General features: G+C 53.9%; 5 protein-coding genes across 5 annotated transcripts; 2 read left to right on the top strand and 3 right to left on the bottom strand.

Annotated features, from left to right (window-relative positions):
- Window positions 1-1,413: 1,413 nt before the first annotated feature.
- On the top strand, window positions 1,414-5,019 carry CCM_07203 (developmental regulator flbA; the record flags this gene model as incomplete). The annotated part of the gene is made up of 4 exons (XM_006672341.1): window positions 1,414-1,440; window positions 2,376-2,840; window positions 3,023-4,458; window positions 4,740-5,019. The coding sequence occupies 4 exons, from the start codon at window positions 1,414-1,416 to the stop codon at window positions 5,017-5,019; spliced, it is 2,208 nt and encodes a 735-aa protein (XP_006672404.1).
- Window positions 5,020-5,850: 831 nt separating this feature from the next.
- On the top strand, window positions 5,851-7,287 carry CCM_07202 (uncharacterized protein; the record flags this gene model as incomplete). Its single annotated transcript, XM_006672340.1, has 4 exons — window positions 5,851-5,932; window positions 6,260-6,315; window positions 6,720-6,971; window positions 7,054-7,287. 4 exons carry the CDS (start codon window positions 5,851-5,853, stop codon window positions 7,285-7,287), a joined length of 624 nt encoding a protein of 207 aa, XP_006672403.1.
- A 601-nt stretch (window positions 7,288-7,888) lies between these two features.
- CCM_07201 (uncharacterized protein) lies at window positions 7,889-8,784 on the bottom strand (the record flags this gene model as incomplete). Its single annotated transcript, XM_006672339.1, has 2 exons — window positions 7,889-7,943; window positions 8,000-8,784. 2 exons carry the CDS (start codon window positions 8,782-8,784, stop codon window positions 7,889-7,891), a joined length of 840 nt encoding a protein of 279 aa, XP_006672402.1.
- Window positions 8,785-9,871: 1,087 nt separating this feature from the next.
- On the bottom strand, window positions 9,872-12,540 carry CCM_07200 (uncharacterized protein; the record flags this gene model as incomplete). The annotated part of the gene is made up of 4 exons (XM_006672338.1): window positions 9,872-10,499; window positions 10,572-11,219; window positions 11,276-12,434; window positions 12,498-12,540. The coding sequence occupies 4 exons, from the start codon at window positions 12,538-12,540 to the stop codon at window positions 9,872-9,874; spliced, it is 2,478 nt and encodes an 825-aa protein (XP_006672401.1).
- A 570-nt stretch (window positions 12,541-13,110) lies between these two features.
- On the bottom strand, window positions 13,111-13,299 carry CCM_07199 (uncharacterized protein; the record flags this gene model as incomplete). Its single annotated transcript, XM_006672337.1, has 1 exon — window positions 13,111-13,299. One exon carries the CDS (start codon window positions 13,297-13,299, stop codon window positions 13,111-13,113), a length of 189 nt encoding a protein of 62 aa, XP_006672400.1.
- Between the last annotated feature and the right edge of the window lie 1,386 nt (window positions 13,300-14,685).

Raw genomic sequence — 14,685 nt, 5'->3', positions numbered from 1 at the left:
GCGGCAACTACCTACCAGCCAGTGCTTTGGACAAGGTTGGCGCGCCGGGCTATGAGCTTGCAAAATCAATCCTTGACCATGCGCCGATTGAGAGACTTGTACACCCTGCCTGTGTCTTTTTTTTTTTGTCGCCAAGACGTGGATGATGGCGCGCAGAAGAGACACGCAACTTCGCAACCGGGTCACCGGCGTGTGGCTGAGCGGTAGGTGAGAGAAGTCTCATATTCCGGCCGGCAGGCAGCGCCCTGTTGTTAGTCATCTCTCTGGTGCTCTCATCGGAGATTCGTCTGTTCAATTGACGCTGGTGGAACGCCAGCGCATTCCAGTCGACAACTACCAGACGAGTCTGAGGCTCGAGGTACCTTGCCACCGTCTTTTGAGCGCATGGGTACTTGCCGCAAACGGCCATTGGATCAACCAGCCAACAGCATACTGGCAACGTCGGAACTGGAAATGGGACGGGAAAAAAAAAGAAAGCGTTGCGAGATTGGAGAGTCGAGACCAATCCCATCTCGCAGCGTTTGCCTTTTTTGTTCCGATCTAGTTTACTGTTGATCGTTGTCCGCGTATGTATGTATGTACATGGCACGGGGCTGCATCTCGCTATCTGCATACCCAAAATAGCGACTTTGTGGTGGCTTGACGGGCTTGACAGGCTCGACGGTCTAGTGGCTGTGTGGTTGCTCGCGTGGCCTACTGCGCACATGGTTTGGCACGTTTTTTGTTCCCTGCTTGCCTGCCACCAGTATTAGGTGCAGTTGTGGCACACGCCGACTGTTGAGCCACACCACTTCCAGTTGAAGTGACTGCCACACACCAACCCAGCCGGTCGGCTCTCCGATCATGCAGCCCAAGCAGGAACGGCACCAACGCAGCGACTCGTCCTTTGCAACACAAAAACGAGACGACGAGAGAAGAAGGGTGAAAAGGAGACGGCTATCTGGACCAGAGTACGCTGCATCACTTCGGGCGCTCCTCCTAACCAGCATGCTCGTCTCGTCCGTCTTTTTTCATCCCCTCGGGCTGTCGTTGGACGTGCAACGCGCTTCTGCCACAGGTACCGCTGGCCACTGAAGCTGGCCGCTGCGCCCGCCGTACCGGGCCGTGCTGGTTTATTTCTACCACCGCACGGGCATTCAGGAACCATTGACCAAGGTCAACACCACTCTCCTTTCTTTTGTTGCATCGCTTCCACCTTGGTCGCTTTTTTTTCCTGTCTGTTTAATTGCCCGGCGTGCGCGCACGTCCCAGGTCCCCTGCCACAAGTCCCGAGTCAGGCAGGCCCTGGCAGGAAGAGGGGGGGGTGTGGGAGCTAGTGGATGCGTTTGCTTTCCCTCGTGGCTTTTTTGGCCTCCAAGGTCCAAGGCCACCGCATCGTCCAACTGGTGCCCCGTTGGCTGCATATTTCATACCATGCACTTAACCCATCTGAAGCCGAGAGTCGGACCCGCCTTCTCCTCCCTGTCACAGATACTCGTCCCACCCGGCATATTTCTCTCTTCACCCCTCCTCACCCCTCCTTCTTTCACTCCCCACTTAATTCTTCCATGCTGGGGGACAGGAGGAAAAAGACTTGTACCTCGTACCTCTGCGCCGGTGCAGAAAACTGGGAGCCGCCGCCGCAGCTTCACAGTGGGTGGGCTTACCAGGCATGCTTGTCCGCGACCAGCACCTGAGAACACCGGGCAAAGTGGAAAGAAAGAAAGGAAAGAAAAATGGAAATAATTGTCTAGGGGTTGTTCCGCATGTACCCTCTACTTTCAGTTTTTTCTCTTCCTTTTTGCCTTTTTACCCTTGGCTCTCGCTCTTCTGTCAGCCCTCCCCTTCCCCCCGTTTGCCGGCCCTCTCCTCGCACGCCTTCTTTGTTCGTCCCCCCTCCTCCATCACTACATACACCCCTTTAGCCAAAAGCCTATCTCTCATACTCCCCCCTCTTTCTTCAATCCACCCACGCTTCCAACTTGCACTACCGTCTCATTCGTCTTTTTTATTTCTCCCGCCGACCTGCAACTCTTACCCGTCTTTTCCCAAAGAGTTCCGGGCCACTAGTTTTCTTCCTTCTTCTAATGCTTCGTCGTTTGTTCTTCTCATCTTGGCCATACTCCCATCGCCTCTCCCTCCATTCCTCCACCCGTCCTCACACTCGCCTTGCATAACAAGGCCACAAACACCGCCCTGGGTCTTGATCCGTTTTGCTTACGCCTCCTTCTCTTGTTCCTCGTCAGATGGCAGCTTTGTCGAACCACAATTTCACCGATTCGATATCATCACACAAGCCTCCATCCGCGAATAGCTTCCCGCCCGCCTCGCGTCACGAAACCAACCTGCAGCAGCCTTGCTCGACGGCAACCACACCACGGTCCTCCGTCGACCAGCGTCCCGCTCAGCAGCTCGTCCACCTCGGCCAATCCTCCCGCCGTTCTCACCACACCTCGTCCGTTTCCACCAGCTCCCTGCCCCGCATCGGCTCCCAGCGCTCCTCCGGCGCCAGCAGCATCCTCTCCCGCGCCAAGGACCGAACCCAGAGCGCCTTTGCCAGCTTCTCCGAACCTGTCCTCCGAACCCGCCACTCCAATCCGGGTCTCGCTAGGTTCACCCACGGCGAATCTATCGTTCCCCTCACCAAAGCCACTGCTTCCTCGCCTACCAAGAGCCCCTCATCCGACTCTCTCTCCTCCGGCGAGTACACCCTCGCCGCCCGCAACCCGCCATCGCAGCCCTACGCCGATACCGACGCCTCTCTTCCCCTCCCCATCCGACAACCTCGCAACGAGCCCAAGATGCACCAAACCTCTTCGCGCCTGCTGCGCATGACCGACGATGATCGGCCTTATACAAGAGTAAGTACAGCTATTTCACATGATTCATGACACTTTGTCTGCCGCTAGCCCGGTGACCGATGGAAGACGTTCAGACCCCGTCCTGGAGTTCTCCTCGGTACCAATTGGATGCGCCCCGCCACAATTGACTTTGACCGAACCTCTCCAACTTCCACTCCCCAGCGCTAACTTTTGAGTCGTAGGATTTCAAAGATCTCTTCTCTACCTTGGTCGTTAGCCTTCTGCCCCTCTCGGCTCACCGAGTACGACTAAGCAAGGTTGAGTATACCTTCCTCTCTGAAGATGCTATCAACAACCTTGGCTCCCTCAAATTCTCCCAGTCGAACCGTATGCCTGATCCCAAGGATCCCTCTAGAATCGTCACCACCACAACAACTACCACATTTTCAATGGCCAAGGACATGGCCCGCTCCATTTGCCAGCGATTCGTCGAGGCTCGCTTCATTGAGTCTGCCGACGGCAAGCTCCAGCAGGTTTACACCATGAAGGGCGGTGTGTGGCAGTTGACTCCCAAGGGTGTTGCCATTCTCAACCGCTTCTGTGCCAGAAATGGCATCCAGCAGAAGCAAGTCGGCGAGCTGATGAACACCAGCAACCTCCAATTGGTCATTCTCGAGCGTGACCTGCAAAGCGACAAGCTCCTCAGCGATTGGGGTACCATTGAAGTCATCTTCCGCAGGTTTATGGGCTCCGACGGACGTAACATCAAGTCGAGCGTCGCAGCCGCAGATTCAGATTCACTTCACGACTACCAGGACGGTCTGACCGGTGTCAAGATGGCTGCTGAGCGCAAAGTCAACGGCAAGACCTTCAGCAATACCTTCACCGGCCGCGCCACTACCGATTGGCTCATGGACTGCTCCACCATCGTCGACCGCCGCGAGACCATTGAGATTGCTAGCCTATTTGTCGAATACGACCTCATCGAGGCCCTCACCCACGATCGCGCCTACCTCTCCCAGATCCCGACGCACAATCTGTTCCAGCCTACTAAGCATGCCATCTATCAAGTATCGCAACGGGGCAAGGACATTCTCTCCGGTGGCGGCTCGAGAGGCCGTGCTTCCGAGAGTGAGGCAGGCACCGGATCTCAGCGCAACGGCATCACTAGAGACTCCAATACCCAGCGTCTAGATAAAATTCTCAACGACCCCGCCCTGCGTCTGCTCTTTCGCGAAAACCTGTCCGACACCCACTGCGAGGAGAACTTGTCATTTTACAAGGATGTGGACGAGTTCGTGCACGTCTGCAAGGCTGGTATCCGTGTGGCCAAAAAGTCGCCCAGCGCAAACTCGATGGACGGCATCAAGGAGATCATGGCTCAAGCCTATGGCATCTACAATGCATTCTTGGCGCCTGGATCGCCCTGCGAGCTGAACATTGACCACCAGCTCCGCAATAACCTCGCGACACGCATGACCAAGGCTGTCGGCCAAGACATCGCCATGATTGAGACTCTAGAGGAGGTGATGACGCTGTTTGAAGATGCCCAGACCGCTGTGTTCAAGCTCATGGCCAGCGATTCGGTGCCCAAGTTTCTACGAAACGCCAAGTACGAGCAGCAATTACGGAATTTCGATGCCGACCTTGGTCGAGCGCCCGAGCGGAGCCAAAGCCGGTCGAACCGGAAATAATTGGATTGTGACATGACAGTCCAGCCCCAGTCCTTGTTCGGCGTCGATCCGCCCAAGGGCGGCGATTGTTTGGACACGACTTTGTCGCGCCGCACCAACTGCGCGTCTGGGGGCCACGCGCATCAATCAATCCACGCCTGCTTTTTCGTCTTGCCCACGAAGCCACGCCACTATCCATTTTTTATACCTTGGTCACATGGTCGTTTTTTTAGACGACTTTTCTTTTCTTTATTCGCAAATTTGGGCGGCATCGTTTGATACCAAGACTAGATTCCACCACACGATTTTGTGTCGCATTTACTGGTGTTTTTGCATTTGCTGCGCTCTGTTTCATTTACGAAACTTTTTTATATAACTTATATGCCACTTTCTCTTTGATGCCACTCTCTCAGCTGCGATCTGGGAAATATCGGGCCCACTCGGACACTGGCAGCTGGTATGCTGCGACCTACGAGGGATGGATGAGAGTCTCCGCGCGACCAGCACAACTCGAGTCAACCTACCCGCCCATCAAGGTATGGAACCTACCCGGGAGCACTCGGTGAAGGAAGAAGTTGCAGGTTTTTGGCCGAGATTAGCCTGAAGTGTGTCGAAATCGTCGCAACAATAGCAACACAGAAGAGCTTTTTTGTTTGAGTACCTACCGTGTTTTTCGTTGTGCGAGAAACTTGGGTGCAATGGAAAAGTCGTTGTGGCGTTGGTTGTTGATTGTTTCTGCCTACAGAGTTTGGTTACTTTATTATACTTGTTTAGCATAGAAGGAAAGCGTCAGCTGAAAGAAGGGAGGGAAGTATCGGTTCGGGACATGAGGGAAGAAGCATGGCACGAATACGAGGTGCATAGTAGAAACAAACACTTTTTTTTTCACTGTTGCTGTTATGAGTTGTCTGCCCTACGTGATGACGATACATGTCGAGTGTTTCTGGTTTCTGGTATGAAGCTGACTGAACAATGTGGTTGCTATGACGCTATGCAAGCTATTGTATTAATTCTTCATCGTCTGGTCAGCGCCTGCGACACAGTCTCGGGGCGATGGAAGGAAACTGAAACCCGGAAAGAGCGATCTACGGTAAAACTGGCCATGATGAAGGAGAGACGGCAAGACGGCAAGACGGGTAGTGGGTTTCAGAACGACGAACGGGCAAAAGAGCACGGAGCCGATGTTGGTTGAAGATGGACCTTGAGTTTATTCTGGTAGTGCGCCGCTGGCCAGACGAAAGGCCGTGAGAGGTTCGGTTCGTCGCAGAATCGAGCAGGAAGAAAACCATGCACTATCCGTCGGCTCTAACTATCCCACGTTGGTACAATACAGAGAAAAAAAAAAGGCGAATAGAAATATAGCTTTCTTCTAGACTGCGCAACGTTGCAAGTGAACAATGGGCGGCGCAGTCGACCAAGACACAAAACGACTTGTTGCACCAGACCGGGCCAAGTCGTTGCGCGCTGCCTTCTCTCTGAGTATTGAGACTTGAGCGAGACAAGGTAAAAAAGAAAAGAGCAGACCAACGGAGCAACCCATGACTCCCTCCCTCCGCCCGCTGAGGAGGGGGGGGGGACTGGCACGGGTGGTAATCTGCGGCCGGAATGTAAGTCCCCGCCGGGAAAAGTGGGGGCACCGCCCCGGACAGCATTCCGGAGCTGTTTGGCGACGCCGCGATGCTATTTTGCCAGCCCAGCTCTCAGCCTATCTAGGCTGAAAAGAAAAGAGCTTTTGCCAACCGAGATGGGTCCCAGCTGAGCGAAAGATGATCTGTCTCCCCCTCCCCCCCCCACTGCCCAAATCAGGAACGACCGATACCTTTGGGTGCCCAACCCACCAAGTACCAGAGCTTGTCGTTGTTGTTTGTTATTCTCAAGGTGTTGGAATGAGAGCGGCTCCCCTCTACCAGCCTCTTTTTTGTCCTCGGCCCCGTGTGGTCTGTGCCGTGTTTCCTAACCGTCACCTCGCAGCCGTGAGCTGAGGCTCTTGGCTACTCAACGGTCGGGAACGCAGGTAAGTTGTTGTTCATTTCCCAAAGGCTGTTTTTGGGTTCCGAAATGGGCAACGTACGATGGGAGAGGAAACCAAGAGACCAGAGAATAGGTCCCCGCCCACTTCCAACATATAAAGCCATCCGAACGTTTCCCTCTTGCGTCCTTTTCTTCTTCTTCCCTTCTTCATCACACTCACTCTAGTCCCTCGCTCACTCACTACTTGCAACTTTCCAATACACCTCTTCTCTCCAACCAACACACACACAGACAGACACACATATATATCAAAATGTTCTCCAAGACTGTTGCTCTCGCTCTCATCGGCGCCGCCGCCGTCCAGGCCGCCATCGCCCCCAACGGCACGACGCACAACGGCACGACGCTCACCGTCACCGAGGTTGTCGACGTCTGGACCACCTACTGCCCGGAGCCCACGCACCTGACCATGAACAACAAGACGTACACCGTCACCGAGGCCTGCACCTTTACCATTACCGACTGCCCTTGCACCATTACCCGGACGGTACGTTCCCGGCACAAACACACACACCCAGGCATCAAAGCTGTTGGCCCCAGCGTACAAACTAACACTTTTGTTCCTGTAGATCCCTACCCACCACCCTGTCATCCCTGCCAACAACAACCATCCCGCCAACAACGACAAGCCCAGCGGCAACAAGGGCCCTGCCCCGACCGCCGCGCCTCCCGCTACGACCGCCAGCCAGTGCCCCGGCGGCAAGGACTGCGCTCCCGTCGTCGTCGCCGGCGCCGGCCAGAACACGGCCGCTTACGGCATGGCCCTCGTCGGCGTCCTTGCCGCGGGTGCCTTTGCTCTGTAAATGGCGCTCTGGTAAGCAAGGACGGGATCGGCGTTGTGGGAAAGGAGTAAGCGGTTTATTCTTTTCTATGTGGCCATTGGACAAATGGGTCCAGTCATGTAATATACATACATTTTTCCATGCCTTTTCGCAGGTGGCTTCTACTCATTTTTTTTTGTTCGCTCCTGTTCGTTATGTGCCTCACTCCTGCAGCGAGTCTTGTGCTGTGAACAAGGCAGCTGTGAAGAGCAGAGGTTCCTGGGGTTCGCATTACTTTAGGGATGGGTGTGGTTCTTACGACCGAGACAACGTGCTTGTACTTGGAGGAGAATGAATTTCACCAGCAGTCCAGGTATTTTCCTTTGTTTTACGTCTTTGTTCTCCCGCTTGGATCGGAAGCAAGATTTACTTAATAATACCTATTTTCTCACGTTGACTCGGTTTGTCTCACTTGTTGTGCACTACTGATTTGCGCAGACGGTGGCTGGGTAGCTACAAGACAGTTTTGTGTCTACTTCAACACTACTGGTCTATGCAAAGCGACATCTATGTAACTAACACAAGGTGTATCTGCCCAACGCCCAAGATCGAAAAATAAGAATAAAAAGAACTTGAACACCTGTCATGGCAACTCGGCCGGGTCACGGGTCGCATCAGCCTCGTGGTATGCTGTGTTTCTTGACCATGATGTTGCCGGCTGCAGGAAGTGTTGTTGTTCCCGCCACCCGCATACATGCCATGCGATGGCGCTGGCCTATCCTCTGACACGTAGCGCTGCTCCGTCAATAGCCCCGACTGGTGGTAATTTGCATTCCTGGGGTCTGTGGCGGCCGCCCCCGCGCGACGACGACCCGCCTCGGCCTCCCTCTGGACATAGTAGCTGCTGATCCTGTGGCTACTGAGCGGCTGCTGCTGCTCCCCCTCACCGTGCTCGCGGCCCATCCCTGCTGCTGCTGCTGCTGCCCGAAGGCGTCGTCGCTCAGCGTCCTGGGCGTCGCGGGCGCCGCGCTGCGTGAGGCGGTCGGCGAGCCTCTTGTGGGCGTCCCTGAGGGTGCGGCGGACAAAGGCGGCCATGACGAGGCTGCAGCGCAGCTCCGTGTCCTCGCGCAGGTAGAGGCCGGTCGGGGGCGCACCGATACCGAGCTCCGGGGCCTCGCGCGGCTCGCCGGGGGCGCTTCCGGCGACGGACCAGCGCGTGCGCAGGTCCACGCCCATGGGCGCGTAGCAGTGCGTCTGCAGCCCGACGCCGGGCAGGTCGAGGAACGCGCAGCGGTAGCGCACCGAGCCGCGCGCGAGCCCGCCCGGCAGGTAGTCGATGCGGTCCGTCACCTCGTACCACGCGCAGGGCCGCTCGTCGGCCGGCGCGTCGGCCGGTGCTGCTGGCATCCGCTGCCGCCCCGTCACGAGCGGGTTCAGGTCAATCATGGCCTCGTGGTCCTGCAGGAAGTCGACGGCCGCCTGCCGCGTCATGCCCGCCGGCAGCGGCGTCACGCTGGTAAAGGTGGACTTTTTGGACATGGGAAGGGTGTGTAAGGTGTAAGTTGTCGCGGGGGGTAATTCGCTCGGTCTAGAAATCACCAAGTAGCTTCGCTTGGTATATTGATCGGTTTGGATCAGTAGGTGACAGACGACACCGCTGTCAAGGCTTCGTCACCGCACTAGTTGGAACAAAGGAAGGCAAGAAGGGTAATAGGCCAGTGGGCAGGTGCGCACAAAGCAACCGAGCGAAACTCTCAATCAGTGGATAGCGTCCTCTTTTAAGTAACGAGTCGCTTCCACGTTGCCTGATCCCTGCCATCTTGATAATCACAGCGCCCCCGGAAACCCCGTCATCCGACTTCAGCCCAAAACTATCCACCACAACTCGAGTGACGGTTGTTAATAGATGATGCCTAGGCCATCTACCTTCACCGGCTCCTCGTCAGGACGATACTCATCACCTCGTACCTGGGCTCGGAACGAGCTACCCCTGCCTTTTACTTTCCTAGTCTGATGTCTAAATTGCAGGGTAGCATTGCATCCCATGATGGCAAGATGCATTGACATGGATGAAACAGGGCTGCGCCACCAGACAAAGCCTGAGAGTATGTCGGCATTGCGCCCGCAAGGTTATTTGAGCCACTAACATATCTGGCCGATGGCGGGTGCTATTTTCGACATGCGATTGCGCCTCCCTTGACCATGGTGCTAGTTAGTGGGCTTACTATTCTTGACGAAATGGGAATGCATACCTGCTGACTGCCATGTGTCGCGCACAGGCGTAAAATATAACGCGTCCTTTTTGCTTCGGCGCTGGATGCTCGTCAACTACACGTCGACTATGTGCGTTGCTTGCCATCCACACAGCATGAGCTTGAGCTTTCTCTCAGTTCAACTAGGGGAACAAGGCAAGCAAGGTATGCCTCATTTTGTCTGAAAACGCCAACAAACAAAGCAGGAGCGCCGAGTGCCTTGTTCACCTAGCAGTACAGTCAAGTTGGAGACTTGTCATGATCGCTTGTGGTGGGCAGGAATCATGTCCGATTCTCACAACACAGATGGCCATGGCGTTCAGGAAACAATCCGGCAAGATATCCGATTCAGAAAAAAAAAACACCAAGCAAAACTACTGCTCCATAATGTCTGGTTCCGTCTCGTCAGCCTGCGACGTCGCATCTTCGTACAACTCTAGCTCCTCTGGTGGCGTAGACTGCTCTTGGGCCTGAATTTCCGCAAGCTCTGCCAGAGTGAAGCCAGGTACCGCGTCGACATAATTGTTGTTATCGTCCTCATCCTCTCCGACGTCTCCATCTTGCACCTCCGTAGCATTGACTGCTCCTTCACTGCTTGGAGCCTCGTCACTGCTCGGAGCCTCGTCACTGCTCGGAGCCTCGTCACTGCTCGGAGCCTCGTCACTACCTCCATCTCCGTCCTCATCGTCGCCATTGACAAGGCCACTACTATTACCACTGCCTCTGGATCGAGCGGGTAGTTCTCCCCCATCGGTGCTTCCTGCGCTAGCTGACGAAACAGTAACACTCAGGGGAATGTCAAAGTCCCGCATGTAGCGCTCCTCTACATCTGGAATATCATTCGCGGCATCCTTTCCGATGACGTCTGCATCTTCATCCTCCGTTTCTGAAGAAAGGATAGCAAACAGGTCGCGCGGGTCACGATCATCAACAGGCGTTGCACCACGGAGCACGGTTCGAATCCACACTGTGAGAGCGCCTGCCTGGTCGTACATCTTTTCACTGTTGACAGCCCGCAATACTCTCTCATGGTGTTGTAGGGCATGATTTTCTATGCGCAATGCCGACTCATACCTGATAGGGGGTTGTCGCGGCTGGCTGCTGTCCAGCCACATGGACGTGGATCGCCAGTAGTGCTGGAGACCACGAACTCGTTTGCGCCTGTTCAACCACTTTTCAGGTACAAGTAGACATTCAATAACCATGTTGGAAACTTCCGGGGGAATTCGTGACATGCGGCAGATTCTCTGATAGTCAATTGCTTCCTTCCACCACTCGAGGTTTTGGGGCGGCACGAAGCGTGTCGAACAAACAATATAATGAGGATCCACTAGATGAAGCTGTAGAAGTTGAATATAGCCGGATCGCGACGGCTCTTCCAGAATGGGCACTTCGAACTTGTGCTGGAGTGTATTGGGATAAGTCACCATCCGGCCCTCGGGCAGCTTGATCGTACCGAGCTCCTGAAAAGACGGCGTTTTTCGACTTGCAGGCTCGAAAGTGTTTGTCGGGCCTGGGCGAACCCCAGGGCCGGGAGCGGGAGGCCTCTCGGAGCCCCGACTCTGACAGCTCTTCCCTCTGTCTTCCCAGGTGTTGCGCTTTGTTTCTGTGCGGAATATGATACCGCCCGAGACAGGATGAAGGTTCTCTCGATGCAAACACATGACGGTGGTTGCGACAATTCGTTCGTTGCGATTGCCGTTGAGATCCCAACATAGGTATCTAGAGGTGTCCGTCAGATAACAAATGTTACAACGCATCTCTTGCTTCTGACCTACCGTGCGCTCTCCGGAGAAACGCTGCCGCCTTTGTCCAGGTTGATAGTCATTATTTCCAGATAGATCTGCAACCCACGATCTCTGAAGCCGTCGCGTAGAGACACATTGTCGTAAATTCTTCTCGAGCTGGCGTATTTTCCATCCAGGGCCATGACAGGATTCCATCCGCGTTCGAACCAGGCATTTGGCTCCACGTTATTCTGTCGGTCGTTTGCCCAGGCCGACGACTCTCGAAATTCGACAGAGCATGAGCACAAGTGGAAATTGCCGTCAGAGCAAGCTTCGCACTTGAAAGGATTTGGCTGAATCCGCGAGACACCCCGTGCCAAGGTTTTGTAGAGCAACGTCTGATTCCAGTCGTCGATTAAGTCGGACACTAAATATTCTACTGCCGTGTATATAGGCTTGTGCCTGACCGGATGCAGATTATTCACAGGCGAAATGATACTTATAGCGCCACTATTGGACGAGAACCTGACGTCCGTCGCCAGCCACTGTGATTTGCCTGAATAGTATGATGGGTGGCCGTTGTGCATGGCGTCAGGATCCCAAAAGGACAAACGACGAATGCCTCCTACGGTAATGGAGTCTAGAAAGTTGTCCCGGGTAATAAAGTGACCATCTGTTCGAATGGGAGAGATTTCAAAAGTGAATGGAAACATCCAAGGTGAAAGATGGAGAGACTGTGCATGCCGTTTGAGTTTTGTAGCAAAGTGGCTGCCCACGAAGCGATCAGACTTGCAAATTCTTGAAGCAGAGTCCAAGACAAACACGGAGCGTGACAAGCCGCCGATAAATTCGGTAGCTTTCTTTTGAAGCTCGAATAAGCACCATTCCCAAATCGAATTGTCTCTGGGAAAAATATTCTCAAAGGCTTCCTCTTTCCACGCTCGACAGGAGGAAAAGTCGCGGACGAGGTGCTGCCAGCCCTCTCGATCGGTAACATGATTGACAAGTCGCATAATTGCAATTTCTGGCTGACTCAGGCGATCTTGCCTCCAAAGAGAGAAGCCATGAGAGAATTGAAGGTAAACATAGCGCTCAAAGTTGATGCTGAGGTGAACACCTGGGACGTGGTGGGCACCTCCAAGATTCTGTCGCTCAACGAAGCTTTCGGCGCGGCGACAAACGAGGCGAGTGCTCAATTCTTTCCTCTCCACTACATACGCATCAGTAAACGAGGGTCGAGGGCGTTTGGGAGCGGGCGAACACAGACGTCTACCATGCTGGAAAGTCACACTCGCATTGACGCCCCAACTTGTCATACTGCATACAGACGTAGTCAAGCGACAGAGAGTCTCAGTATAGATAGCCCAAGACTGAACGTAAAGCGTTGTAAAAGAAACATGCAGAGAAGCGCGTCTGGGCACAGGAAGAGTGTCAGCGCAGTTTCGTCAAGATCATTCCGACCAGCTGCGTTGGTTGGTTTGGTCACGGCCAGGCTGTACGAGGGGCAGCCATCTCAGGGCACAGTGTGTTAGTTTTTTGGGGGCGCGACACGGGTATTCCATGTAGCCGTACATTACTTTACTATCTCTGTAAAAACACCACATTGCGGCCTCGCTGACTTGACTATAACATTCTACTGGGGTATCCCGTACCCTGGTGTGTTGGACTAATCGCGACGCCTACATGCCACTAGGACAAGTATTGAACTCACTCGAGGACACGCAGAAACTCTGCGGCCGAGCGCTTCCAACCTCAGCATCTTGCTTGCCTTTGACCGGTTCTCCTTTATTAGGAAGGAGAGAGTACAGCTACTTAATTGCATTAATAAGTAATTTAGGTTGCCTTTGATATGTCGTCTGGCCCGTAAGCAAAGGCTGGCGGAGACTTTATTCGCTCCGGAACCTAACTTCCGTGCCGCTCCTTTGGCTGACCCTTGGGCGCTCGTAAACAAAAGTTCCCTGTGGCGCGGGGATGCCCGTTATTAGTCGAAGCCACTGCGTTGGCCCTTGGATCTGACCAATACTAATAAAGCCCTTGATCTGAACATACATACTAATAGAGTACATGTCAGCCATGGTGCCAGTCTCTGTACTAGCCATGATCATTAGCAAGCTACTCATACACTACGTAGGTTGGTAGCGACTTGGAAAAGACTCAAAGAGGCGCTTGACGTTTTAACTACTGGGTGCGTAAGTATTGTCGGGGATTATAACCGGGCTGGCATGGCCGCTCAAAGCCCTGCATGTACCTCCTTCCTCGTCTGTAATAGCTCAGAGTACAGAAATTACCCATATCACCCAGTAGTGCAATGCAGAAATGGTACGATGACCCGCTGTCCGCATCGCATCGCAGACGGTGGCGCTTCAATTATTGACGTGGCCCACCAACCAAACGAGATCGCGGGAAGAGAAGAACAGCGCGGGGCCGAGTGACTACTGGTAAGCAAACATCTTTAAAGGATGAGAACCAGCCACAATTGAGCATCCATAACATCGCGCGCCTCCATTGTTACCTCCGTCGGGTATCTGTCGCGTGCGATCACCGAGCCTCGTATAGAGAGACCTTGTCACTGATACGACTTACGTACAAGAACCGTCTCAAGCCCCCCGCTCCAACACTCATGGTTCCTTCTACGCGGGTGCATATTACTTGGCTAAAGAGTCCTTTCACTTTCATACCATCTTCATACAATCTCCCATCAACACAGTCGCATATACAATGTTGGCAACACGTCTTCTGCTCCTGGCCACTGCCACCCTCTTCTCTTCCGCTTTTGCGCTGCCAAGTGAGTCCAGCAGAAATCTGCAACGACCATCAACAGAACAGCTGACTGTACAGCAGGCTTGAAGGGCAACCCGAAGACCGAGGATGCCAACATCCGCTCTGTAGCCTCGGAGGATGCATCTTGAGCAATGAGTCCCCCAAGCCGATAAACGACCTTGACTCGCTTTGCTCTGTCTCTTGTTATTGTAGGCTATCTGTCATATATCATAGTGCTATTCGTTCAATAAAAGGCTCCAAATTAGTGCATATGCCCGTATAGTTATTTTGACTGACATTGCAACTGGCAACAAGTGCAGCTCACAGTCGACTCTTGCGTGGGCGGCCGCCACGGCGTCGCATTGGGGGTTCGCCGAGCTTCGTCAATCTATATCAAGTGACTCTCCGTACGAGTTTCTGTGGAGCTAGTTAATCCTATGCAACGGAAAGTAGTAATGGGTACTGTTGTTTGAAGGATTGAATGAAGCCTGCGCAAGCAGCCCAGCCACCGAGGCTGAGAGCTGGGTCTGGACCCACTTCTCCAGGCACCACCTTCAAGCCTTCAAGTGGCGATGGAGATGGAGGCATCCACACAAGGTTAACATCAATCATTACTCTGTAGAAGCTTCATTAATATCCATTTGTTATCCCTTATCGACCCACGACATGTCCGCCTGTACACCGACAGCTAACTACTCCCA

The sequence above is a fragment of the Cordyceps militaris genome, assembly GCF_000225605.1.
Source record: "Cordyceps militaris CM01 unplaced genomic scaffold CCM_S00005, whole genome shotgun sequence".
NCBI classification, from domain to species: Eukaryota; Fungi; Ascomycota; class Sordariomycetes; order Hypocreales; family Cordycipitaceae; genus Cordyceps; species Cordyceps militaris.
This window is presented reverse-complemented; position numbering and strand designations above follow the sequence as displayed.